This window comes from Giraffa tippelskirchi, chromosome 7 (assembly GCF_054371585.1).
Source record: "Giraffa tippelskirchi isolate mGirTip1 chromosome 7, T2T-mGirTip1v1.2.pri, whole genome shotgun sequence".
Lineage (NCBI taxonomy): Eukaryota > Metazoa > Chordata > Mammalia > Artiodactyla > Giraffidae > Giraffa > Giraffa tippelskirchi.
This window is the reverse complement of record NC_137281.1, coordinates 14916752-14941573: the sequence shown is the minus strand read 5'-3', so window position 1 is coordinate 14941573 and position 24822 is coordinate 14916752. Positions and strand designations below refer to the sequence as shown.

Here is a 24822-nt window from a genome sequence, read left to right as displayed (position 1 = left end):
CAAGAGAAGGAGAAGGCAGCAGAGGATGAAATGGGTAGATAGCATCATTGACTCAATGGACATGAGTTTAAGCAAACACCAGGAGATAGTGATGGACAAAGAAGCCTGGAGTGCTGCAGTCCATGGGGTCTCGAAGAGTCAGACACAACTTAGCGACTGAGCAACAACAAATTTGTTACAAATGAGAAACATCATTTTATTTAGTATGTATTAATAGGTTTCTGGAGCTGAATGAAAAGGAGTCCATGTCCAGCCTCACCTTAAAGTGGGTACCAGGTAAGGAGGCTTAAAACCTGTGGCCAGGTCTTATTTTCCAGTAAGACCCCAGAGTCTTAATAGTCGACCAAATCAGAGAGTAGGTGTAGGGATGTTGGGCAGCCTCTCCCTACGGTAAGGATTGACTTTTGGTAGACTTTTCCAGGCAAGTTCTAAGAATCCATACTGGGCAATGCCCGTGGGTTGGATAGTGTGCACTCTGTTCCGCCCAGGCAAGGGTATAACATTCTGAAACTCAAGGGGACCTGCAGGGGCACGAGAACTACCACACAACAGGTCACAGAGTAACCGTTCACCAGGCACCAACTCTTTGATCCTTGCAGCCTCTTCGTAGATGGTCTGTTGTGGTTGGAGTCTCTTTCTCTGCAGCAACTCCAGTAGCAGCCTCTGGATTCGGGGGGACTTGAGCTGGTACAAATCCATGAGACGGTTGAACTGTTCCATCCACGCAGCACTGTCTCTTGCATATCGCTTCTGCAACATCCGCAGAACATGGTACAAGGCCACAAACGTCTCCCATTGAGGGAGCTCTTCCTTGTCTTTAGAGACAGGCTGTGCCTTCTTTTCCAGCTGGGGCAGCTTGAGGGCCCTGCCTTCACCCTTCAGAGCCCTGAGATCGTTCTGAAACATCAGTGCCAGAGTTTGTTTTTCCACAGAAGCATGGGCACCTGTGAAAATGTCTCTTGCAGCAGGATGAAAGCGTTGCATTCCCATCTCTTGGAGAACATGGGATAACTGCTGTGCCCATGCACTCCTGTAAGGCTCTCCTAAAAGAAGCCAAGTTAGAGCCTTTGGGTCTTGACCCCTGTAGGTCATTGATGGTAATGGTGTAGGGATGGGCCAGGACTTTGCCTTGTGAAATGTGGGGAGCTCACCTCTTCTCCCCAAGGCTCGGATGTCCAAGGACTCTTTATCCACAGAGGGATAGACAGCTGTAGGAACATCCTCTCTGGTTTGATAAAGGTGCTTTAACTTCTTGACAGCAGTGGATAACTGCTGTACCTGCTCCTTCCTATAGGACTCAGCTAAGGGATACCAACTGAGATCCTGTGTGGTCTGAGTCCTGTTAGTAGCTGACAGTAACACTGGCTCATGGGTAGGGAATGGCTCTCCCCAGCTTTCCATTTCTTTCCTTCTGATTGGAGGGATCGCTTTTATGTATACTGGGCTCAAAGCATCTTTATAGCATCGTGATATATCTCTGTGGCCTACCTGTAGGTTCTGCTGGAGGCGTTTAGCCACAGCTTTAAGATTGTACAGATGTGTCTGTTTCAAATATCCCTTTGAAGTGAGGTGCTTGAGGAGTTGGCTCAGTCTATGGAAACTGTCTCTTGAAAGTTGTTCTCCTGCTTCCAGTCTTATTAAGGCATTACTAATCCAGTCCTCATCTGGGGAATCAAGCCTTTTAGCTGGCATAGAGGTAAGGGATGGGTACATGGCTGGGGCTGGAGCTGGGGTTGGGGTTGGGGTTGGGACAGGGGTTTGAGAATCCTGAGACTTTAAGAACCACTTCCATATGCTGTCTTTGGGCCTGCATTCAGGTTTCTGTGGTTCTCTGATAATTTCAGGTAAGTGGGACTTTGGCCTGTGGAGGCCTTTTGGGGTCTGGATCTCTGTTCCCATGACTTGTAAAAACATGCCCCTGCCTTTCTCCAAGAGCACATCCTCCCGTCTTCCCCATGACATTGTCACTGGGTGTGCTTTAAGAAGTTGACTTTCCTGTCCTTCCAAATCGAAACGATCCCCTAACACTTCCAGGAGCATTCCCTTTTCTTTTCCCAGGGCTACAGGAAATGGTGTTTTGAGGGGGCTCTTCATAATTGTTGGCCACATAGCCTTATCCCTAACTGGGGGACTTACCTGTCCATAAAACAATCTGTCTTTTTTAGGAGCCATTTCTTCCTTAGCTGTGTCCTCCCTTTTCTCAGCAAGAACCTCACTTACTATCACTGGCTTCAATAAGTTCACTCCTTCCTTTGGGAGCTCCGTTTTCCATACTCTCTGCTTTACTGGGAGCATCGCCTCTGTAAGTCTTCTCGGCTTTTCCTTCTCTTTACTCATACTCTCCTCATCCTTCTGTCTTGCCTTCTTTTCCTCCTCTTTTTTCTCTGTCTTCTCCAGTTTTTTTTCTTCCTCCTCCTTCTCACTCAGACTCTTCTCACTCAGAGCCTTCTCTTTCTTACTCAGACTCTTCTCTTTTTCACTCACACTCTTCTCCTTCCCACTCAGCCCCTTTTCCTCCTCACTCAGGCTCTCTTCCTCTTCACTCACACTCTCCTCCTCACTTCGGCTCTCCTCCTCCTCACTGAGGTCCTCCTCCTCCTTCTCCCTGTGTGGGTCCCCACATTCCTCCTTGCTGAGGGGCTCCATCTCTTCCTCATGTAGGCCCTCTTTTTCCTTCTTACTCAGCTTCTCTTTCTCCTGAGTCAGTTTCTTTTCCTTTTTCCTTATTTGGGTTGAACTCTTTTTCTTATGCTTCCCAGCCAAGCTCTCCTCTGATTCCTCTTCACTCAGGCTTACTTTCTTTTCCTTCTTCTTCATCAGGTATTTCCCTTTCTCTTTCTTGGGCAGAATCTCCTCCTCCTCCTCCTCTCCTTCAATGAGCCTCTCCTCGTCTATCCTCTTCTTAGTTGGAGCTTCCACTTCCTTCTCAATCAAACTCTCTGATAAGCCTTCAAATAGTATGTCTCTGATATTCTCTAATAACCACTTTACCTGGGTCTTTTCTGGTTTCTTCTCCTTGATTAACTTTAGAAGCTTCTTCAGCTGCTTTTTCCCTAACAGATTTTGCTGCTGGGCCTCCTTTAACATACTGTCTACCTGGGTTTTATCTAATAGTATATTTTCCTGGACCTTCTCTAATAACCTTTGGTCTTCCTCCAAGCTCTCTTCATCGGTCTGTACTCTCTTTTCAGTAGCTAGTCTGTCGTCTTCTAGTTTTCTCTCTTTCTGAACCAGCTGCTTCTCTTCTCTGGTTATTTCCTCCGGCTCTTTAGACAATTCCCACCTCTGGCCATCAGTTTCACTCATTTCCATAGAAAACAGTTGATCTTCCTCAGGTATTCCCGTTTCTCTCAATGGCACTCTACTCATTTCTCTAATTGTTTTAGCCAGGATCCTCATCAGATGACTCTCTTTCTTCCTTATATCTTTTTCTCTGGAACTAGTCTTTCTTCCTTCAGAACTAATCCCCATCCCCATATCTAGTTTCCTCATTACCTGTATACTCTCCTCTTGGATTCTTTTCTTTTCTTCCTTAGCAACACCCATCTCCTTGGCCCTAACGTCATAGGCCAGTTTCTCCTCTTCATCAGACAGTGTACCTTCTTCAGTAATTTCTTTCTCTTCTTGAGTTGCTTTTTCCTGTCTCTTAGTTACACCAATTCCTTCCCTGGCTATTGCCCTTTCTTTCTCAGCAATATGCCTCTCTTCTTTGCCAAGAATACTGCCTTCCTGAGTCAGTCTTTTCTCCAAAGCCCTTGCCTGTCTTTGCTGGGACTTTCCCTCCATTTCACTGGCTTGTTTCTTCTCTTCTCGGGACAATTTCTCTTGTCTCCAGGCCCATTGTTTTCTTGGCTCACTCTCTTTCTGACCCCATATTCTCTCTTTCTGGGCCTGTTTCTCCTCTGGTAGGGCTAGTTCTTCTTTGTGGGCCCATTGTTTTTTTTCCTTGCTGATTTTCTTCTCTTTTTCCATGACCCGTTTCTCTTGTTTCATAGCTTTCTTCTCATTTTCCATGACCCATTTCCCTTCTTTTGGGGATGCTTTCTCAATTTTCTCTCTACTTTTCTCTTCTGAGACCAGTTTCATTTTTTCTCTGGCTAGTTGGGGTTTTTCCTCTGCTGCTTTCTGTACTTTTGGAGTCAATTTTTCCTTTTTCTGATCCCATCTCTTTCCTTCCTGGGCCTGTTTCTCTTCTTTCAGTGACAGTCTCTCCATTTCCTCAGCCTCTCCCTTCTCTCCTAGGTCCACTTTTTTCCCTGAGATCTGTCGTCTCTTTTTCTTGGTTATTTTCTCCACTGTCTGGGCCCCTCCCTCCTTTCCCCAAGCTTTGCTTGCCCTTTTCTGGATCTGTTTAACTTCTTGTTGTGACAGTTTCTCCTTTTCTCCAAACATTTCCTCCTCTTTTTGGCTCAGTTTCTGTCTTTTCCTGGCTAATTGTTTGTCCTTGGCATCTTCCTCCTTTTCCTTAGCCTGCCTATCCTTCTGGTCTACTTTCTCCTGTTTCTCAACTTGCTTTTCCTTTTCTTGGATTTGTTTCTTTTTATGGGCCTCTTTCTTCTCTATCATGAACGATTTCTTCTTTTCTCTGATCAACTTAATCTCTCGCTCTACCAAGCTGTGTCTTTTTAATGTCCGTTTTCCCTCTTTCCTAAACAGTCTTTCCTCTTCTTTAGACAAATGTTCCTCTTCCTGGGCCAATTTTTCCCTTTCCCAGGCCTCTTCCTCATCATGTTTCTCCATTTCCCCCGTGTGTTTCTTTATTTTGCGATAGTTTTTCATCATTTTTTCAATTTGTTTCTCTAGGTGCTGGATTATATCCTCCTTCTCCTGGGCCAGCTCCTCCTCTTCCTCACCCAGCTCCTCCATTTCCTCATTGAGCTCCTTCAGTGCCTCAATCAGTGTCTCCAGTTCCTTACCCAGCACTTCCAATTCCTTTCTCAGCTCCCCGTCTTCCTCACTCAACTCCTTCTCTTCCTTGCCCAGCTTCTCTTTCTCCTCTTCCTCCATCAGCTCCTCCTCTTCCTCCATCAGCTCCTCCTCCTCTTCCTCCATCAGCTCCTCCTCTTCCTCCATCAGCTCCTCCTCTTCCTCCATCAGCTCCTCCTCTTCGTGGAACAACTCCCTCTCTTCCCAGACAGGCAACCCTTCTTCCTGGGCCTGCCTGCCTTCTTTGTGGTCCAGCATAACCTTCTGCCGGTACCATGTCCTTTGTCCCGGGGTGACCTTTCCCCCTTTCCAGTTCACTCTCTTTCCTTTTCCTAGTAGTTCCTCTTCTTTCTCAGTTCCCTTCCTTTCTCCTTGGACTAACTTCTGCTCTGCCTTGGTTAACTTCTTTTGTGAGGTGGGTGATATTTCTTCCTCCTCAGCTCTTTTTTCTTTTTGAAGGATCGATTTCTTGTCCTCGGTCAGTTTCTCTTTTCCTTGCATTAATTTCAAATCCTGCTTACTCAGTTTTCTTGCTTCCCCAGTTGTTTTCCCTTTTTGCATAACTAGTGTCTTTACTTTTTGGAATCTCCTTTTGTCTGATACTTGGTCATCTTCTAAGTAAGCAACTGTGTTTTTCTTGACTTTAGAAGATGCCTTGGCTTTCTTTAACATTTTTTTAGCTCTTTGTTCTTCTTGTTCTCCGGGTCCTACTGTCTTTTCTTCCTTGACAACCTCTGTAACCACTTCTGTTATAACAGGTGTTTCTTCCATCTCCATGTCACCTAGTTCTGATGAGTCCTTTAAAAGAGGACAAATCTCCTGGAAGAGATCCCAGCTGGGCTCTTGGGGAGCAAGTATTGCCTGAGCCCAGTTCACCAACTCTTGACTCAGATCCCTTAACATTCCTGGATCGGAACTTGCTATCCTTGAGGTCACAAGATTGCAAATGTCATCCCGCCAAGATCTGGTTTCTGGTTTGGTTGTACGGCCAGGCATCCCAGACAAACCATGACCACCCTTTCTTAATATCTTTGTTGCATCTTCTTGCTCAGCAACCTGTATAACCTCTTTCTTGGGCTCTTCTGCAATTGTTTCTGGAATTTCCTTCAATTTTCTCTTCTCTTTCAACTTCACACCTACTTTGTCATGGCTTTTTTTCATTGCTCTTTCCCAAAGCCTTTTCAGGTTTTCTTGTCTCTGTGCCTTAGGGATCACTTCTCCATAATCTCTCATGTGCTGTTGATCTATGGCCTTCATAACTCCCATGGCCTCCACTGCCTCTCTGGCCTTCACTGCTTTTTTGATCTCCAAGGCTTTTGTGGGTTCTGTGACTTTTGTGGCCTCCAACACAACCTCCTTTGATTCAGCAACCTCTTTGGATGTGACTGGGCTGAAAATACTTAGCGACAGGTCTGGCTCTGAGGCAACATCCTGAATGTCAATTTGATCTGATTTCTTGGCTTCTCTCTGTTCACCTTCATGCTCTAAAGTCACCAACACAGGGCTCAATTCTTTCTCTCTCTGCTTCCTGGAAACTTTCATGTTCTCTTTAACTGCAGAGATAGTGGGAGAAAAGTAATTGAGAAAAACACAGAGGTCCTGAGTGAGATCCTCCGACACACCTAGTTCACTGAACTTCTGTAAAAGGTAACAAAAAGTACAGGCAACAAAAGCTTTATGGCCCAGAAGTGCTTGCTGTTTTATCCCAACTTCCATATCCCTAAAGAAATAAGACCTTAGTATTTGTTATGGGAAGATCCCCCAAAAAAGGAAATGGCAGTTCACTCTAATATTCTTGCCTGGGAAATCCCATGGACAGAGGAGCCTGGATCCATAGGATCCCAAAGAGTTGGACAGGACTGAAGTGAGTTAGGACAGCACAGCACAAAGAAATGAGACCTTGATGTTTGTTGTGGGAAGATCTCTTGGAGAAGGGAATGGCAACCCACTCCAGTAATCTTGCCTGGGAAATCCCATGGACAGAAGAGCCTGGCAGGCTACAGTCCATGGGGTCGCAAAAGAGTCACACACAGCTTAGTGACTAAACAATAAAAACAAATTTGTTATGGGGTAGATCTTTCTCAGAAAGGTTACTTTCTGTGAAAGAGTCCTTACTTAAGTCTGTCACCACTGGTATCTTTTTATATAACTTGAGCTTATTGACCCTGCCTTTTCATGCCCTAAAGTGGGCCCCAAATATACCCTATACGTCACCCCATACATACTGAGATTTTTGCTCTTTGCTGTAACATGTGTCATTCTTTGCTCTGGTTTGGTGATCTTTGGATGTTCTGACCAAATTTTGAGTGTTTGTTCATCAGGGGCCTCAGGTTCATGATCACTTGATATAACTAAAATCAAAGGAGGTTTCTCCTCTCTGTGGGACAAGGTCAGGTTCTCATTTAACTGCTGCTCCACCTGAGTAAGCAGGTGCTGGATATCACTAGCTCGAATTCCCAGCAGCTGGTCCAGAGAGATTTCTCCAATAAAGTCTTGCCTACAAAAGTCAAGGGAAAACAAGGATTATACTGAGCCATCAATAAAAGAAAATTTAGAGGAAAAGGAGGAGGAGAAGGAAGAAGAGGAAAAGGAGGTAGTGGCTTAAGGATAGTGGAAGAGGCAGGGCTAAAGTAACCGTCTAGGACAGAGTAGTTCAAGGTAAAAGATGGATAAAGAGGTAAAAATCTACAACAGCAAGGAATAGAGTAGTCAGAGTGACCCAAGATGCTTCTTTGGTTGGGAGATTCGGGGACTTGAGCCTTGAGGAATCTTAAGGAAGTGAGGAAATGATGGAAGAGCAGGCTAGTCAATGGACAGAAAAAGAGGGTGTCAACTGCAAATTGCCACTTGCCAAGGACACTTGCCATCTGCCTCTACATGTGCAACTGTGGCTGTTGACCTTCAACACACCCTGAAGGGTGTTCAGGAGGTGGAGATCAGGAATAAGGCAGTCTGTGCTCTGGAAAAACTGGCAGAACAGATCTTTAGATAGATATTTTCAGAAACTGATTTTTTGTGCCCAATTCCTTCTTTTTTCTTTTTTGAACTTTTAATTTTTAATTAGGATATAGCCAATTAACAATGTTGTGATAGTTTCAGGTGAACAGCAAAGGGACTCAGTCATACATATACATATATCCATTCTTCCCCAAACCCCCTCCCATTCAAGCTGCCACATAACATTGAGCAGAGTTCCATGTGCTATACAATAGGTCCTTGTTGGTTATCCATTTTAAATACAGCAGTGTGTACATGACCATCCCAAACTCTCTAACTATCCTTTCTACCCGGCAACCGTAAGTTCATTTTCTAAGTCTGTGAGTCTCTTTCTGTTTTGTAAGTAAGATCATTTGTATCATTTCTTTTTAGATTCCACATATAAGGGATGTCATATGATATTTCTCCTTCTCTGTCTGATTTACTTCACTCAGTATGACACTTGCTAGGTCCATCCATATTGCTGCAGATGGCATTATTTCATTCTTTTAAATGTATGAGCCCAATTCTTGCATCTCCTCATATCTAGAAAAGCACCAGATTCCTTCATGGTGACATCTGCTCCTCATGACTAGCAGAAACCTTCTGCAAAAATATGTGCTTGATTGTATGAACTCCCCCTTCACCAAAATCACATATATATTGACCTCCCCCTGCCCGCCCACCTCCCCCCCCCCATCTCTTTGGAGCATTTTCTCAGAACTATCTGAAATGCTGTCGGAGCCTGGGCTATTATCCTCATTTTGCCCCAAATAAAGCTTAACTCACGACTCTCACGTTGTGGTTTTTCCCTTTAAGTCAGTAAGGGATAGGCAGTGTTGGGGGGGAAAGCAAACAGAAACAAAGAACACAGGCAGAGGAAAAGAACAGAAAAAGAGTTGTGGAAAAGGAAAGGCAGCAGTCAGATTTTGAAGGTTAGGAGCCAGAAGGGACAGAAGGGAATAAGGTTACTGACTTACTGCATTTCCTGGAGAATGTCTCGTCTCTTCAGCAGAGCCATCAGCATGCTCTTAGTTTGGATGCCCGTGACTCTTACCATAAGGTATAAGGCCTTAGTCCGCACATTTTTATCACTGTCCATCAATCCCATAGCCAGGGGAATCGCAAAGAGACAGCTCATGAAGCCTAGCTTCTCCAGTCCCTCCCAGGCTGTCTCCCGGATCTCTGGATTGGAATGAGTTGTGTCTTCTATGAGGCGACAAGCAGTCTCAGAGTGCCACCTTGGAGGTACTTGATGGGAGGCAAAAATCTGTGCCAGGATATTGATATATGTCTTGTATTGCTCCATAGAACAGTAAACTGTGAGGTTGAGGATGGTCTCAATTATAGTATTGATAAGTCCTTCATCCAGTTTTCTTCCCATCCAATTTTGACTGGCCAAGTTTACGAGAATTTCAAAGAAAGTTTGTTTCCCCAGCATGGGTTTTTGGCCTGGTTTCCTCTTTGAGATTTTCTGTTTTATTGAAGTCACAGGTGACAGTGCCTGACTTCTGCTGAGTCCAGTCATGTCCCAGTCCTTATCTTGGTAGGACAGATGGAGATCATAGTGCAAGAAGACGGGAGTACCCTCAGGCCAAAGACGGGCACGGATCACTGAGTTGGGGATGTAGCCATCTGGAGGAAAGGGCCAAGGCCGCCCTTGACCAAAGAAATGACATAATATCTGGTAGGGTTTCAACCCATCCCAGCCGGCCAGTCGCAACTGAGGAGGAATCACGAATGGGGGACGATCACGCTTGGGATTAAGAGTAGGAAAATCAGTATAATTATCTTCAAAAAAATGCAGTGTGGGTCCCTCCTGCATCACAGAGGACTTAGGCCTCTCTTTCTCCACAACATGGGGCACAGTATGGTCAAAGGCAATCATCCGCTTGTTAACAAGGGCCTCTAGCCCCCATAACTCCTGCGACCCTTGACCAAAGTAGACAAATTTGGGTACAAATACTTTTTCGAATGAAAAGAAGAAGCTAGGCAGGAAGGGTTTAGGGGCTTCTTGTATGTCATCTGCATTGTTCAGGAGAGTTAGGTGAATCAGCTGGGCTAGAGGGAGCAGTTTTAAGCAGGATACCAGGTAAAGACTCTGGTTGAAAGTCAAAAGCAGGTCACCCCGGTTATTGGCAAAGCAGAGTGGGCCAAAATGTAATGCAGAGTCCAACTCAGTTATGAGTTTCCCATGGAAGTCCCAGATCCGGACTGAGCCGTCAATGCCCCCTGTGACAAAAAGTTTCAGGGAAAGGCAAACATCAAATGAAGTGATGGCACACTGGTGCAGGCATTTTGTCTCTTTAAACTCAGATCTCTGCTCTGATCCTGGAGATGTCAGAGAGTCACGATAACTCCAGAGATGCCAGTGGTGGTTCTCGGTGATGGCACCCACAGAATCTGGCAAGAGTATCACGTGTTTTAGGGGGCAAACACAGAGAATTTTGGTGACAGGCTGCAGGACTACCCTGTCTCCCTGCAGCACAGCTTCTGTCAGGTATACAGTATTATCCATGCCATAGGAACAGAGCAAGGAGTACTCCTGGGGACCCTCCAGGGTAGACAATGCCAGGACTGCCCCAGAGTGAAGAATCTTTGCTACTCGGGCACAACTGTAGTGGGAGAGGATTCTCACAGTGCCGCTGTCATGCCCACTGAACATCAGTCCTACAAGGCCCTTACCCAAACGGTACTGCCCATAGGCCAGGCATCTGACTCTATCCCCAAGGCTTACTGAAGGACACATAAGATACTTGGCTGTGCAAGGAGAGCGTGTTGCATCAAACACCAGCACCTCTGAACCATCTGTTGCCACAAAGAGCTCCTCTCTGTGTGAGTCATAGGCCCAAGCCACAGCATTATCCACGATAAGTAGAGGCCAGGTGATAACCAGGAGATCTCCTGTTACTGGAGACAAGAAGCGCAACAGACCATCCTTAGTGGCACATAGGATCCGAGTCCAATTATGGCCACAGCAGACCCGCCGTACCTCCTGGGGAGCAGAACCACAGACATTGAAGAGGCTGTAAAAGTAGGGCAGGTGATGCAATGAGAAAGTGTGGTTAGTCTGGCAGAAAAAGGTGCTGTTATCAATGAACTGCAGTCTCTGCATGTTCTTATCAATATCCAGCTGCCGCAGCAAGTTCCCAAAGGCAAGGTTCCATTCCTTCACTACACCTTCACTGCCTGCTGTTAGTAAGGTATAGGTCTCGGACCGGCTTTGGATACATATCACTGATGAGGAATGAGCCTGGAAGCTGTGGAGGAAGTTACCTCGGTCTAGACCCCAAGCATGGATTTCTCCATCCTTGTTTCCAACATAGAAGTAGCCCTGAGATAAACAAGTGAAGGAGCAGGTGATGGTTGAGCCACTGTTGGTGGGAGTGAACTTCTTCACCTCTTCCAGCTGGCCCTGACCTTGGTGGGTGAAGACTCTCACCTTATTCTCACAATGAGCCAGCAGGGAGCCCGGGGGGCCATTCAGGGAAAAGCCCTGAACAAGCTCACCACCAGGCATAGGCACAGTTTGGGCCATTTGCAGGCCCCTGCCGTTTGGCAAGATAAACCAGGTGACCACAGCCCCCAGGGTACCAGAGAGAAGCAGCTCAGTTTCTGAGTCATAGCTGAGGCAGCTGATGGAGAAACGACAGGGGACCATACCCAGAGATGTGAACCCTTGATGGTGATCCCCAAAGAGCCTCAGGCGCATATCATCACAGTAAGCAATTAATATGTGATAGGGACCTACGTGGACCATTGCTTGGATGGGCGGCACTTGAGCCATCACATGGAACTTTATCTTTTCTATCACTCCTTCCATTTTTGCAGCTTTCTTCTGTATCCAGAGTACTGCCTAGAAGAGGATGAGAGATGAAAGCCTCACCATGGAGGAAGCCTACTCCCCAATGTGAGGGGTAGATGGACCTCCCTGGTGGGCCAGTGGCTAAGGCTCTGTGCTCCCAATGCAGGGAGCCCGAATTCAATCCCTGGTCAGGGAACCAGATCCCACATGCCACAGCAAAGATCCAAGATCCCACATGCTGCAACTAAGACCCAGTACAGCTGAATAAATAAACATTTTAAATGAGGGGTAGAAAAGGGTTGAATGTTTAGATCCCTTTTCCCTCTTGTGGGTCTAAGGAAAGACTGAATAGCTTGACTTTGGGAGTTTCCTGATGCTAGGAGTCAGGTGTGTGATAGAAGCACTATGCTTAAGGCTCTTTCCTTGGCCTTTAGCCTACTTTATGGGGAATATGAGTTCTGTCAACCTGATGACTAGAAGGGAAGAAGGATCACTGAATCCAGGTCAGATTGGGGTATGGAGATGGGTATTACAATGAGCTAGCTTAGAATTACCCTCAGCATCCTGAGGTGAGGGCAGTTTAAGTATGATGCATGTAAAGTGGATTAAGAACGAGGTAGGGGACTTCCCTGGTGGTCCAGAGATTAAGAATTTGCCTGCCAGTGTAGGGGACACAGGTTCATTCCATGGCCTGGGAATATTCACATGCCGTGGGGCAGCCAAGCCTGTATGCCACAAATACTGAGTCTGTGCTATAGAGCCCACAAGCCACAAATAGTGAGCCTATGCAGCGTGACTGCTGAAACGTGCGTGCCCTAGGGTGCATGCTCCGTGACAAAAGAAGCCACTTCAGTGAGAAAGCCGCTCACTGCAACTAGAGAGTAGCCCCCATTCATCACAACTGGAGAAAGGCTGAGCCCAGCAACAAAGACCCAGCACAGCCAAATAAATAAATACAATTTAAAAAAAAAGAATGAGGGGAAAAAGGATGAGGTAACTTTACCTGCAATTGTTTTGAATACAGCTCCACCCAGTTTAAGGAGACAAAATAGTTGTCATCAATGGAGTAGAAGCAGATGAAAGGCTTGCTGTCAGGATGGTGAGACTCTTGGCATAGAATCTCAGCCCAGTCACTCAGCATATTCACATCACCCTCTGTTTTTTCATCAACCTGAGAGAGAGGAGTGACCTGAGCTAAGAGGGTTGAATCCCCATATGTTCATTCATTTAATGAATATTTATTGAGGGATTAGTAGAAATCTATTCTTTTGCTAACCAACATTTATTCACCCTACTTCTAGAAAGCACAATTGGGGGAGCTATCCTCTCTTCCCTCACCCTCGGAATGCATCCTAATTCATCAAAGTATCTGCCAGCCTTTCTCACCAAAGTTCTGTAAGAGAAGTAAGCCCCAATACCCCAACATATCTATGCTATATAATGGGTATTAATTCTTCCCTATGCATCTGGAAAGCTACTAGTTATGTACCATCCTTAAGAGAACTGAGAAAATAGCCCCTCAAATCATTGTCTGTGTCCTATGGGTCAGTTGAGGTACCACCTTTGAGAAAGGCTGGTGGTATGTTTTGTGACAGACAGTGGGAATATGATGCTGAGCAAAAGAGATATGGGCTAAGCTCTTAAAAGATAAGAGTCCAGTGGAACAGATGCTAAGCAAACAACTAACACATGACTATATGTATGTATGTATGTATGCTCAGTTGCTCAGTTGTGTCCTACTCATTGCGACCCCATGGACTGTAGCCCACCCAGCTCCTCTGTCCATGGGATTTTCCTGGCAAGAATACTGAAGTGGGGTGTCATTTCCTCCTCCAGGGGATCTTCCTGACCCAGGGATCGAACTCGTGTCTCCTGAATTGGCAGGCAGATTGTTTACTACTGAGCCTTCTAACAAATGACTATACAAAACAAAGTCTTCAAAAGAAATATAATCCTATATGAGTATGACAAAGGAACTCAACCTTGGCAAATATCTCTCCCTGTCACAGTTGGACCAAAACTTTAAAGTTCCTGCCTGCACCCAAATGACCACTCCTGTCACAATCACAGACATGATATGTAGCCTCTGGGAAACTCATGCTTCACACATGTGGAATGCCCACCGTGTGTGACAACTAGACCCTGTGGCATGCACCTCCTTCACTATTCTCACGTGCATCCATGGAAAACATGTTGTTGACAACACAGAGTTAGCTGTGCTTCAGCTCTAATATTCTGAATTCTGACCCAGTGGAGTGTGTGTGTGCACATGTGCGCACACACTTCACACACATGCATCTCTTAAGAGAAATTTGTTTCTTTTCAACATGTTACATAGTACAATACACACTACCTTCTAGTGACTGTAGCATCTTCCTAGGATATATATCCTTATTTATATAAGGATATCCTTATAGCAAGCATATATGAACTCGTCATTCTAACTAACCAAAGCTGAGGCTCATGAAGTTTACTTTGGAAGTCTCTCTTCTCAGCAGACACTCATGCTGCTGCCTCTTGAACAATCCTCCATGAATCTAACTCTCCAAGTCTCTCTGCATTAGAATGTGAACTATGACCACCTAGGCTGGCAAGTGAAATATTCAAGTTCAGTTCAATTCAGCTCACTCAGTCATGTCTGACTCTGCGACTCCATGGACTGCAGCGGCTTCCCTGTCCATCACCAACTCCTGGAGCTTGCTCAAACTCATGTCCATCGAGTTGGTGATGCCATCCAACCATCTCATCCTCTGTCATCCCCTTCTCCTCCTGCCTTCAATCTATCCCAGCATCAGGGTCTTTTCCAATGAGTCAGTTCTTCGCATTAGGTGGCCAAAGTATTGGAGTTTCAGCTTCAGCATCAGTCCTTCCAATGAATATTCAGGACTGATTTCCTTTAGGATGGACTGGTTGGATCTCCTTGCAATCCAAGACTCTTAAGAGTCTTCTCCAACACCACAGTTCAAAAGCATCAGTTCTTCAGCACTCAGCTTTCTTTATGGTCCAATTCTCACATCCATACATGACTACTGGAAAAACCATAGTTTTGACTAGATGGACTTTTCTTGGCAAAGTAATGTCTCTGCTTTTTAATATCCTGTCTAGGTTGGTCACAGCTTTTCTTTCAAGGAGCAAGCATCTTTTAATTTCATGGATGCAGTCACCATCTGCAGTGATTTTGGAGCCCAAGAAAAGAAAGTCTCTCACCGTTTCCACGTTTCCCCATCTATTTGCCATGAAGTGATGGGACCAGATGCCATGATCTTAGTTTTCTGAACGTTGAGCTATAAGCCAGCTTTTTCACTCTCCTCTTTCACTTTCATCAAGAGGCTCTTTAGTGCCTCTTCACTTTCTGCCATAAGGGTGGTGTCATCTGCATATCTGAGGTTATTGATATTTCTCCCAGCAATCTTGATTCCAGCTTGTGCTTCATCCAGCCCAGCATTTCTCATGATGTACTGTGCATATACGTTAAATAAGCAGGGTGACAGTACACAGCCTTGACATACTCCTTTCCCAATTTAAAACCAGTCTGTTGTTCCATGTCCAGTTCTAACTGTTGCTTCTTGACTGCATACAGATTTCTCAGGAGGTAGGGAAGGGGGTCTGGTATTCCCATCTCTTTCAGAATTTTTCACAGTTTCTTGTGATCCACACAGTCAAAGGTTTTGGCATAGTCAATAAAGCAGAAGTAGATATTTTTCTGGAACTCTCTTGCTTTTTCTATAATCCATCGGATGTTGGCAATTTGATCTCTGGTTCCTCTGCCTTTTCTAAATCCAGCCTGAACATCTGGAAGTTTTCAGTTCATGTACTGTTGAAGCCTGGCTTGGAGAATTTTGAGCATTACTTTACTAGTGTGTGAAATGAGTGCAATTGTGTGGTAGTTTGAACATTCTTTGGCATTGCCTTTCTTTGGGATTGGAATGAAAACTGACCTTTTCCAGTCCTGTGGCCACTGCTGAGTTTTCCAAATTTGCTGGCATATTGAGTGCAGCACTTTAACAGCATCATCTTTTAGGGTTTGAAATAGCTCAGCTGGAATTCCATCATCTCCACTAGCTTTGTTCATAATGATGCTTCCTAAGTCCCACTTGACTTCGCATTCCAGGATGTCTGGCTCTAGGTGAGTGATCACACCATCATGGTTATCTGGGTCATTAAGATCTTTTTTTGGTATAGTTCTTCTGTGTATCCTTGCCACCTGCTCTTAATATCTTCTGCTTCTGTTAGGTCCATACTGTTTCTGTCCTTTATTGTGCCCAAATTTGCATGAAATATTCCGTTGGTATCTCTAATTTTCTTGAAGAGATCTCTAGTCCTTCTCAATTGTTTCCCTCTATTTCTTTGCATTGATCACTGAGAAGGCTTTCTTACCTCTTCTTGCTATTCTTTGGAACTCTGCATTCGGATGGGTATATCTTTCCTTTTCTCTTTGCCTTCAGCTTCTCTTCTTTTCTCAGCTATTTTTAAGGCCTCCTCAGACAACCATTTTGCCTTTTTGCATTTCTTTTTCTTGGGTATGGTACAGTGTCACGAACCCCTGTCCATAGTTCTTCAGGTACTCTATCAGATCTAATCCCTTGAATCTATTTGTCACTTCCACTGTATAATCGTAAGGGATTTGATTTAGGTCATACCTGAATGATCTAGTGGTTTTCCCTACTTACTTCAATTTAAGTCTGAATTTTGCAATGAGGAGTTCATGATCTGAGCCACAGTCTGCTCCCAGTTTTGTTTTTGCTGACTGAATACAGCTTCTCCATCTTTGGGTGCAAAGAATATAATCAATCTGATTTCAGTATTGACCGTCTGGTGAAGTCCATGGGTAGAGTCAACTCTTGTGTTGGAAGAGGGTGTTTGCTATGACCAGTGCATTCTCTTGGGAAAACTCTGTTAGCCTTTGCCCTGCTTCATTTTGTACTCCAAGTATTAATACTTCTTTACTCAAAATGCCTATCATGCTGGCTGCCTACATCCACAGAGGCTTTGAAACTGTGCTGAAGCCATTATCCACAACTCAGAATCTCTGTTCTGCCTAAAATTCTCAGAAAATTCTGTCAGATCTTTGTATGTTCTGAGAGAATACAGAGAGCTGGAGAACTTCAAGCATGATTCAGGGACAACCACAGAGTTGAGAGGATCATGGTATCTGATCATGATCTTACCTCTTGATTGAACCAGAAACCTCATTTACACACCCTTTATTGCTTAGTTAATCACCATTCCTCTCCTCCTTTCCAGACTTCATGTACAAATAATTCACTCACTCATTCAGCACTATCGATGCTCATCTACAGAGGAGCTCTAAAACAAAAGGATATCTTAAGCCCAGGCATTGTATCTGTACCTGGCACTACTGTTACCTACTCTGTCAATCCCCATTCCTTGCTCTTCCTTCTCCTTCCATCCCAATAAAACTTGGAACTTGATTAAGGTGATCATGGACCCAGAAATTCCAGAGCGTGGTACTGATGCTGAAGTTTTAATACTTCGGCCCCCTGATGTGAAGAGCTGACTCATTGGAAAAGACCCTGATTCTGGGAAAGATTGAAGGCAAAAGGAGAAGTGGGCGACAGAGGATGACATGTAAGATAGCATCACTGACTCAATGGACATGAGTTAGAGCAAACTCCAGGAGATAGTGAAGGACAGGGAAGTCTGGTGTGCTACACAGTCCACGGGGTCACAAAGAGTCAGACATGGCTTAGCAACTGAACAACAATGACAACAGAGTGGCACCATGGTACTTCAAGGCTGGCACAACCCTGTGTTCTTTGACCTTCTCTCTTCTACCTACTTTTAATTTAAAGCTGGAAGTGTGAACTATCTTGTACCCTTATGATAGTAAGCTGAATACTAAAGAGGTAAAAAAAAAGAGTAAAAAGGAACATGGTTCTTTGACACCATGTAAGACAAAGATGCCTCCTTCTTGTTTAATCCATTTAAGGCCATTTTCTGGTTTTCATTTTGTTTTTGCAGAACATGTTCTAATTATAACTAACGTTATCATATTAATCTAGACTTGGGAGTTGTTTAGGGCTATGAGAGGGCCCTTCCAAAGTGACTCACATGTTGCTCATGCCACAGGCTGCCCTGGCAAGGATAGATAATTAGTCCAAGACCATGTGCATACCTCTCACACACTTTACCTGTTTATCCTTCAGGATATCCTTTAAGAGGGGTTTCAAGTCCTTCCACTTAGGAATAAGTCTGGGTGATGTTGATGTTCTCGTGATATCCCAGCACTTAAAAGACATCTTGGATTATAGAATCTGTGGAAGCAAAATGACTGAATTACAATGTCTGATGTGAGACTGGAAAATAAGGAAATTGAGAGAGGGAAGAGCAACAGGGAAACTTAGAGAAGGGGAGAAGCAAAAGTAGTCCTTTAGAAACAGGAGACGCTCTTATCTCAGAAAGATAGGGGCCAGGACTTCCCTGGTGGTACAGTGGATAAGAATCTGCCTGCCAATGCAAGGGACATGGATTCCATCCGTGCTCCAAGAAGATTTCACATGCCGAGGAGCAACAAAGCCCATGCGCCATAACTATTGAGCCCACGCTCTGCAATGAGAAGCTGCTGCAATGAAAAGCCCGCACACCGCAAGGAAGCATAGCCCCTGCTTGCTTCAACTAGAGAAAGCCTGAGTGCAGCAGCGAAGACCCAGTGAAGCCCCCCCCCCAAAAAATAGGGGTCAGAGTGAACTACTGATACTTGCAACATGGATGAATCCCAAAAACATTATAGAACATATACTATTTGATTCCATCTATTATGTGAAATTCTAGAAAGGAATCATTGAATCTATAGGGACAGAGAGCAAGTGAGTGGCTACTTGGGGCTAAGAATTTGGGGGATTGCCTAGGCAAGGGTAAAAGGGAACATCTTGCAGTGATGGAAATGTTCTATATCATGACTTTGGTAGTTGTCACATGGGTATATAAATTTGTCAAAACTCACCGAAACGTACACTTAAATGGGTATACTTTAGTGCATGCAAATTATACCTAAATATGGTCTCTAAAAAAAAAGATAGGAATGAAGTAGGGGTTTTTATGAAATCTACAATAGGAAAAAAATATAGTAAAAGCAAGCTGTTAGGTGAGCTTAGGTGAGTCAGTTGTAGCATAAGTAAAACAACACAGGAGCCCGGCTTTCCGGCCCTCCTGTAACTCTCTTCGTTGGCATGCTCATTTCTTAAGACATAATTTTGTAGACACAACCGTGTCTATCCTCATCACAACTGAAGCCTTCATGTAAGTGAAAGTCACTCATCTGTTCAACATAGATTCACTCAGCGTTCATTATATGCCAGGCTCTGTGCTGAGAGCTAGAGACAAAGCAGTGAACAAGAATGTTTATCTGCCTGCATGGAGTTTATTATCTAACACAGAAGGCAGACATTGAACAAGACGCCAGACTAAAATAAGCTGAAAGCCTCCCACTACAAACTCCTTAGAGATTCTGGGTAGAATAACAAGTAGCTTAATTCCAGGAGCCAGAAATGAAGAAAGGGTTAGGGAGAAAGACACAGCAATAAGTGCAAACTGCTTCTGTGATAATCCTGAAGAGGTGTAGTTTTCAGAGCCTCAAGCTGACCCTAATGGCTGGGAATTAGGGTAGTACTGCCTTGGCTAAGAGAGGAGAGAGGACTTGGGCCATGAAAGAGAGGGACCCGGGGCTTCGCTGGTGGTCCAGTGGTTAAGAATCTGCCTGCCTAATGTAGGGGACACAGGTTCGATCCCTGGTTCAGGAAGATCCCACAACTAAGCCCACAAGATGCAACTACTGACGCCCGTGTGCCTAGAGCCCGTGCTCTGCAATAAGAGAAATCACCGCAATGAGAAGCCTGCACGCCTCAGTGAAGAGTAGCCTCCCTTCGCCATGATTAGAGAAAGCCAGTGTGCAGCAACAAAGACCCAGCACAGACAAAACTAAATAGATAAATAAATAGAAAAGAGAGCTAGGGACCCAGAACTGAGACTCCTCCATTACCTTGGAGAGTGATACTTCCACAGACAGAGCTGGCTTGTGACCAGCTTCATGAAAGCTTACACACCTTTAAATCTTTTTTCCATGCATGAGTTGAGAACCTACACACCTCCCAATTCAGGAGATAACTGAACGGGTGTCATCAAGCTCTCCAAATAATTCTCTGACACATATCTCCCAAAGAAGAGAAGGAAGGAGAAATACCACAGAGCATATGAATAATTCTTTCTAACGAAATTATTTAAAATCAGCACCTGAGAGGGTACTGAGCTACAGGAGTAACAAAAATCTCCTTTACAAGGTCTTGGCATGCTCTGCATAGGTTATCTGACATCTGATGTTCTCGAATGAAATTCCCAGAACATTGAAAGCCATATTTAATATTATGTTATAGGTGTATGTTAAAAAATCTAAGGAAATCACCAAAAGTAAAGAAGCAAATAGAGAAAGCCTGAGGGGGTATGGGGATAGGAATTTATGATTTAACCAGGGGGAAGGGGATAGGAAATAAAAGAAATATAAATCAATCCAACAGAGGAAATATAAGAGAAAACATAAGAAGGAAAAAAGAGGTCATGTAAATAGAAATAAGGTGATAGAAACAAATCTAAATATGTTATTATCATAATAAGTACAGACTAAACTCTTTAGGTAAAAGACAAATTTTCAAACAAATATTGTATATTAATGCATATATATATGGAATCTAGAAAAATGGAGTAGAGACATGGAGAACAGACTTGTGGACACAGTGGGGGGAAGGAGAGGGTGGGATGAATGGAGAGAGTAGCATTGAAACCTTTACATTATCATATGTAAAACAGAGTTCTTTTTTTTTTGCTGTATGACACAGAGAACTCAACCCCATGCTCTGTGACAATCTAGCAGGGTGGAATGGACTGGAAGGTGGGAGGGAGGTTCAAGAGGGAGGGGACATATGTATACCTATGGCTGATTCATTTTGATATATAGCAGAAATCAACACAACATGGTAAGGCAACTATCCTCCAATTAAAAATAAATAATTTTTTTAAAAGACAAACTTTCAGATTAGATTTTTTTAAATGAATAAATTATAGTTGTATGCTGTGGAGAAGGCAATCGCACCCCACTCCAGTACTCTCGCCTGGAAAATCACATGGATGGAGGAGCCTAGTAGGTTACAGCCCATGGGGTCGCTAAGAGTCGGACACGACTGAGCGACTTCACTTTCACTTTTCCCTTTCATGCACTGGAGAAGGAAATGGCAACCCACTCCAGTATTCTTGCCTGGAGAATCCCAGGGACGGCGGAGCCTGGTGGGCTGCCGTCTATGGGGTCACAGAGAGTCGGACACGACTGAAGCAACTTAGCAGCAGCAGCAGCAGTAAGAAGCAAATCTAATATTTAAAAGCATAGAAGCTTTAAAGTACCATGGTCTTCCATTCTGAAAATCGTCTAAAAACAAGAAAAAGAATGAAAAGATCTTTGCAAACTCCACATTCAGCAAAACCAGGAGATGAGTATAATTGGAAGAGGATAAGTTACATGTAAGGACTGAAAAAAGCAGCTGAAATTGGGGGCAATTATGAAATAGGAACTGGAAACAAGAAACTATGAAAAAAAAAAAGAGGGCTCCCCTAGTGGTAAAGAATCCGCCTGCCAACATAGTGGATAGGGGTTCGACCCCTGATCCTGGAAGATCTCACATGCCATAAAGCAACGAAGCCTGTGCACCACAGCTACTGAGCCCACATGCCCTAGAGCCTATGCCCTGCAGAAGAGAAGCCACTGCATTGAGAAGCCCACACACTGCAACTAGAGAGCAGCCCCCCTCACTGCAACTAGAAAAAGCCTGAGGAAAAAAACAAGATCCAGGGCAGCCAAAAATAAATAATCAATTAATTTAAAAAATAATAATAGAAACTATGGAGGAACATTTAAGCATAAAGAGGGACAAGCTGAGGCAGATGTAAAAAATATGAGGAAAATTACATTTCCCAAAGGTGAGGGTCTCATTAGGGTCCTCCTACTTGTAACTACGGCTGCAAGAAACTGGGAAACAGAGGAAGGAGGGCTGCTCAGTCCTTTATAAAAGTCATGTTTATGATGGGAGACAAGAAGGGAGCTTTAGTTTCAGTTTTGGTTTTGTTTGTTTTGGCTGTGCTGTTGGGGTTTTCCTGGTGGTTCAGTGGTAAAGAATCCACCTGCAATGCAGGAGACGTAAGAGACTCGGGTTTGATCCCAGGGTTGGAAAGGTCTCCTGGAGGAGGGCACTGCAACCCACTCAAGCATTCTTGCCTGGAGAATCCCACAGACAGAGGAGCCTGGTGGGCTACAGTCCATGGGTTCTCAAAGAGCCAGAAATGACTGAAGCAACTTAACAAGCATGCATGCATGTGTGACCAGGGATTGAACCCCGGCCACAGCAGTGGAAGCCTGAAATCTTAACCACTAGGCCACCAGGCAACTCCCAAGAAGTAGGCTTTTATTTTGAAGTAAGCTTTAACGTTGTTTAATGTTAAGCTTTAATTCCCTTTTCCAGTGGACCACATTTTGTCAGAATTCTCCACCATGACCCGTCCGTCTTTGGTGGCCCTGCACAGAATAGCCTATAGCTTCATTGTGATCCATGTGATCATTTTGGTTAGCTTTCTGTGGTTGTGGTTTTCATTCTGGAGGCTGTGGGATTGTAGTACTTGCTTCTTCTGCTTGATCTCTGATGGATGAGGATAAGAGGCTTGTGCGAGCTTCCTAATGGAAGGGAGGCTTGCTCCTTCAAAGAAAAGCAATGACCAACCTCGACAGCATATTAAAAAGAAACATCACTTTGCCGACAAAGGTCCATATAGTCAAAGCTATGGTTTTTCCAGTAGTCATGTATGGATGTGAGAGTTAGACCATAAAGAAGGCTGAGTGCTGAAGAATTGATGCTTTTGAACTGTAGTGTTGGAGAAGACTCATGAAAATCCCTTGGACAGCAAGGAGATCAAACCAGTCAATCCTAAAGAAAATCAACCCTGTCAATGTTCACTGGAAGAACTGATGCTAGAGGTGAAGCTCCAGTACTTTGGCTACCTGATGCGAAGAGCCGACTCACTGGAAAAGACCCAAATGCTGGGAAAGACTGAGGGCAGAAGGAGAAGGGGATGACAGAGGATGAGATGGTTGGATGGCATCACTGACTCAATGGACAGGACACTATCAAAAAAATAAAAAGACAACCCACAGAACAGGAGGAAATATTGCAAGTCATCTATACAGTGAGGGTATAATATCTAGAATATATAAAGAACAGTTAGAATTGAATAAAAAGACAAATAATCCAAATTTAAAATAGGCTAAGGATTTGAAATGACATTTCCCCAAACAAGAAATGCAAATGGCTAATACCCACTAGAAAAGATGCTCGACATCATGAGTCTTTAAAGAAATGCAAATCAAAACAAGATACCACCAAATATCCACTACAATGGCTGTAATTTTAAAAAATGGAAAATAACAGGTGTTGGCAAGGATGTGGAGAAATTAGAATCAAATTGTCAAAACTTGGAAGGCCATCCTTGATAGATAAGTGAATAAATAAATTACATTACCTCTAGACAATGGAATATTATTCAGTTCTAAAAAGAAGTGAGCTATTAAGACATGAGAGGAATATTAAATGCTTATTGTTAAGTGAAGGAAGCCAATCTGAAAAAGGTGACATACTGTATAATTCCAACTATATGACATTCTTGGAAAGGTAAAACAATGGAGACAATAAAAATATTAGTTGTCAGGTGGGATGAATTCAGAGATAAATTAGTTGGATGGGATGAATTCAGAGATAAATATGCAGAGCAGAGAGAATTTTTCTTCTGGCTTTTTGTTTTGTTTCGGCCACGAGGCATGTGGGATCGTAGCTCCCTGAGCAGGGATTGAACCCATACCCCCTACATTGTAAGGCAAAGTCTTAACCACTAAACCACCAGGGAAGTCTCTCAGAGATGATTTTTACGGCATTAAAAACACTCTGTGATGGGACTTCCCTGGTAGTCCCGTGGCTAAGACTCTGAGCTCCCAATTCAGGGGGCCCAGGTTCGATCCCTGATCAGGGAACTACATCCCACGTGCCACAACTAGAGATCCCACAGCTAAGCCCCAGAGCAGCCAAGTAAATAAATGAAAGAAAGTGAAAAGTGAAATTTGCTCAGTCATATCTGACTCTGTGCGAATTCTCCAGGCTAGAATACTGGAATGGGTATCCTTTTCTCTTCCCAACCCAGGGATCAAACCCAGGTCTGCTCACATTGCAGGGGATTCTTTACCAGGTGAGCCACACGGGAAACCCAAGAATACTAGAGTGGGTAGCCTATCCCTTCGCCAGTGGATCTTCCTGACCCAGGAATCAAACTGGGGTCTCCTGCATTGCTGGCGGATTCTTTACCAACTGAGCTATCAGAGAAGCCCCAATAAACAAATATTAAAAAAAAAAATACTCTATGATATTAAGTGATGGATATATATGATTATCAGTTCAATTTAGTCGCTCAGGCATGTCTGACTCTTTGCGACCCCATGGACTGCAGCATGCCAGGTTTCCCTGTCCATCACCAACTCCCAGAGCTTGCTCAAACTCATGTCCATCAAGTCAGTGATGCCAAATATATTTATATATATACTTTTGCCCAAACCTGTAAGATGCACACGAAGAGTGATAAGGCATAGACTTGGATGATTATACTGTATCAATAATCTAGGTTCATCCTTGGTGAAAAAGGTACCATGCTGGTGAGTGATGATACTGAGGGAGAGGTAATGCATATGTGCAGACAGGGAATATATGGAAAATCTCTGTAATTTCCTCTCAATTTTGTTATAAAACTGAAAGTGCTCTAAAAATATTTTTAAAAATATCTTCATGACTGGTTTGCTTTTTGTATGACAGAAACCAATACAACTGTTAAGCAATTTTCTTCCAATTAAAAAAAGATTTAAAAAAATCTTCACTTAAAAACTTGTATAGAAGTGTTCACAGTAGCATTATTCATAATAGCCCCAAAGTATAAACAATCTAAATGTCCATCACTGGTGAATGAATTAAATTCTTTTTTTCATCCACAAAAAGGAGAGTACTGGTACATGCTACAAAATGGAT

At 43.9% G+C, this 24822-nt stretch overlaps 1 protein-coding gene across 2 annotated transcripts in view; it reads right to left on the bottom strand.

The window, feature by feature from the left end:
- Positions 1–171: 171 nt before the first annotated feature.
- LOC145515662 (uncharacterized) overlaps positions 172–24822 on the bottom strand; it is a 29845-nt gene continuing 5194 nt past the window's right edge. Inside the window, exons 2-7 of one of the 2 annotated variants that reach the window (XM_081516664.1) lie at positions 17860–17982; positions 12711–12878; positions 11654–11758; positions 8883–10928; positions 7152–7423; positions 172–6479 (exon numbers count right to left, since the gene is read on the bottom strand). In XM_081516664.1, the coding sequence (XP_081372790.1) occupies positions 349–6479; positions 7152–7423; positions 8883–10651 (8172 nt within the window). In that variant the 5' untranslated portion in view covers positions 10652–10928; positions 11654–11758; positions 12711–12878; positions 17860–17982 and the 3' untranslated portion in view covers positions 172–348. Of the gene's footprint in view, positions 6480–7151; positions 7424–8882; positions 11759–12710; positions 12879–17859; positions 17983–24822 lie in introns of both variants that reach the window. The other variant, XM_081516663.1, reaches the window with a different exon arrangement.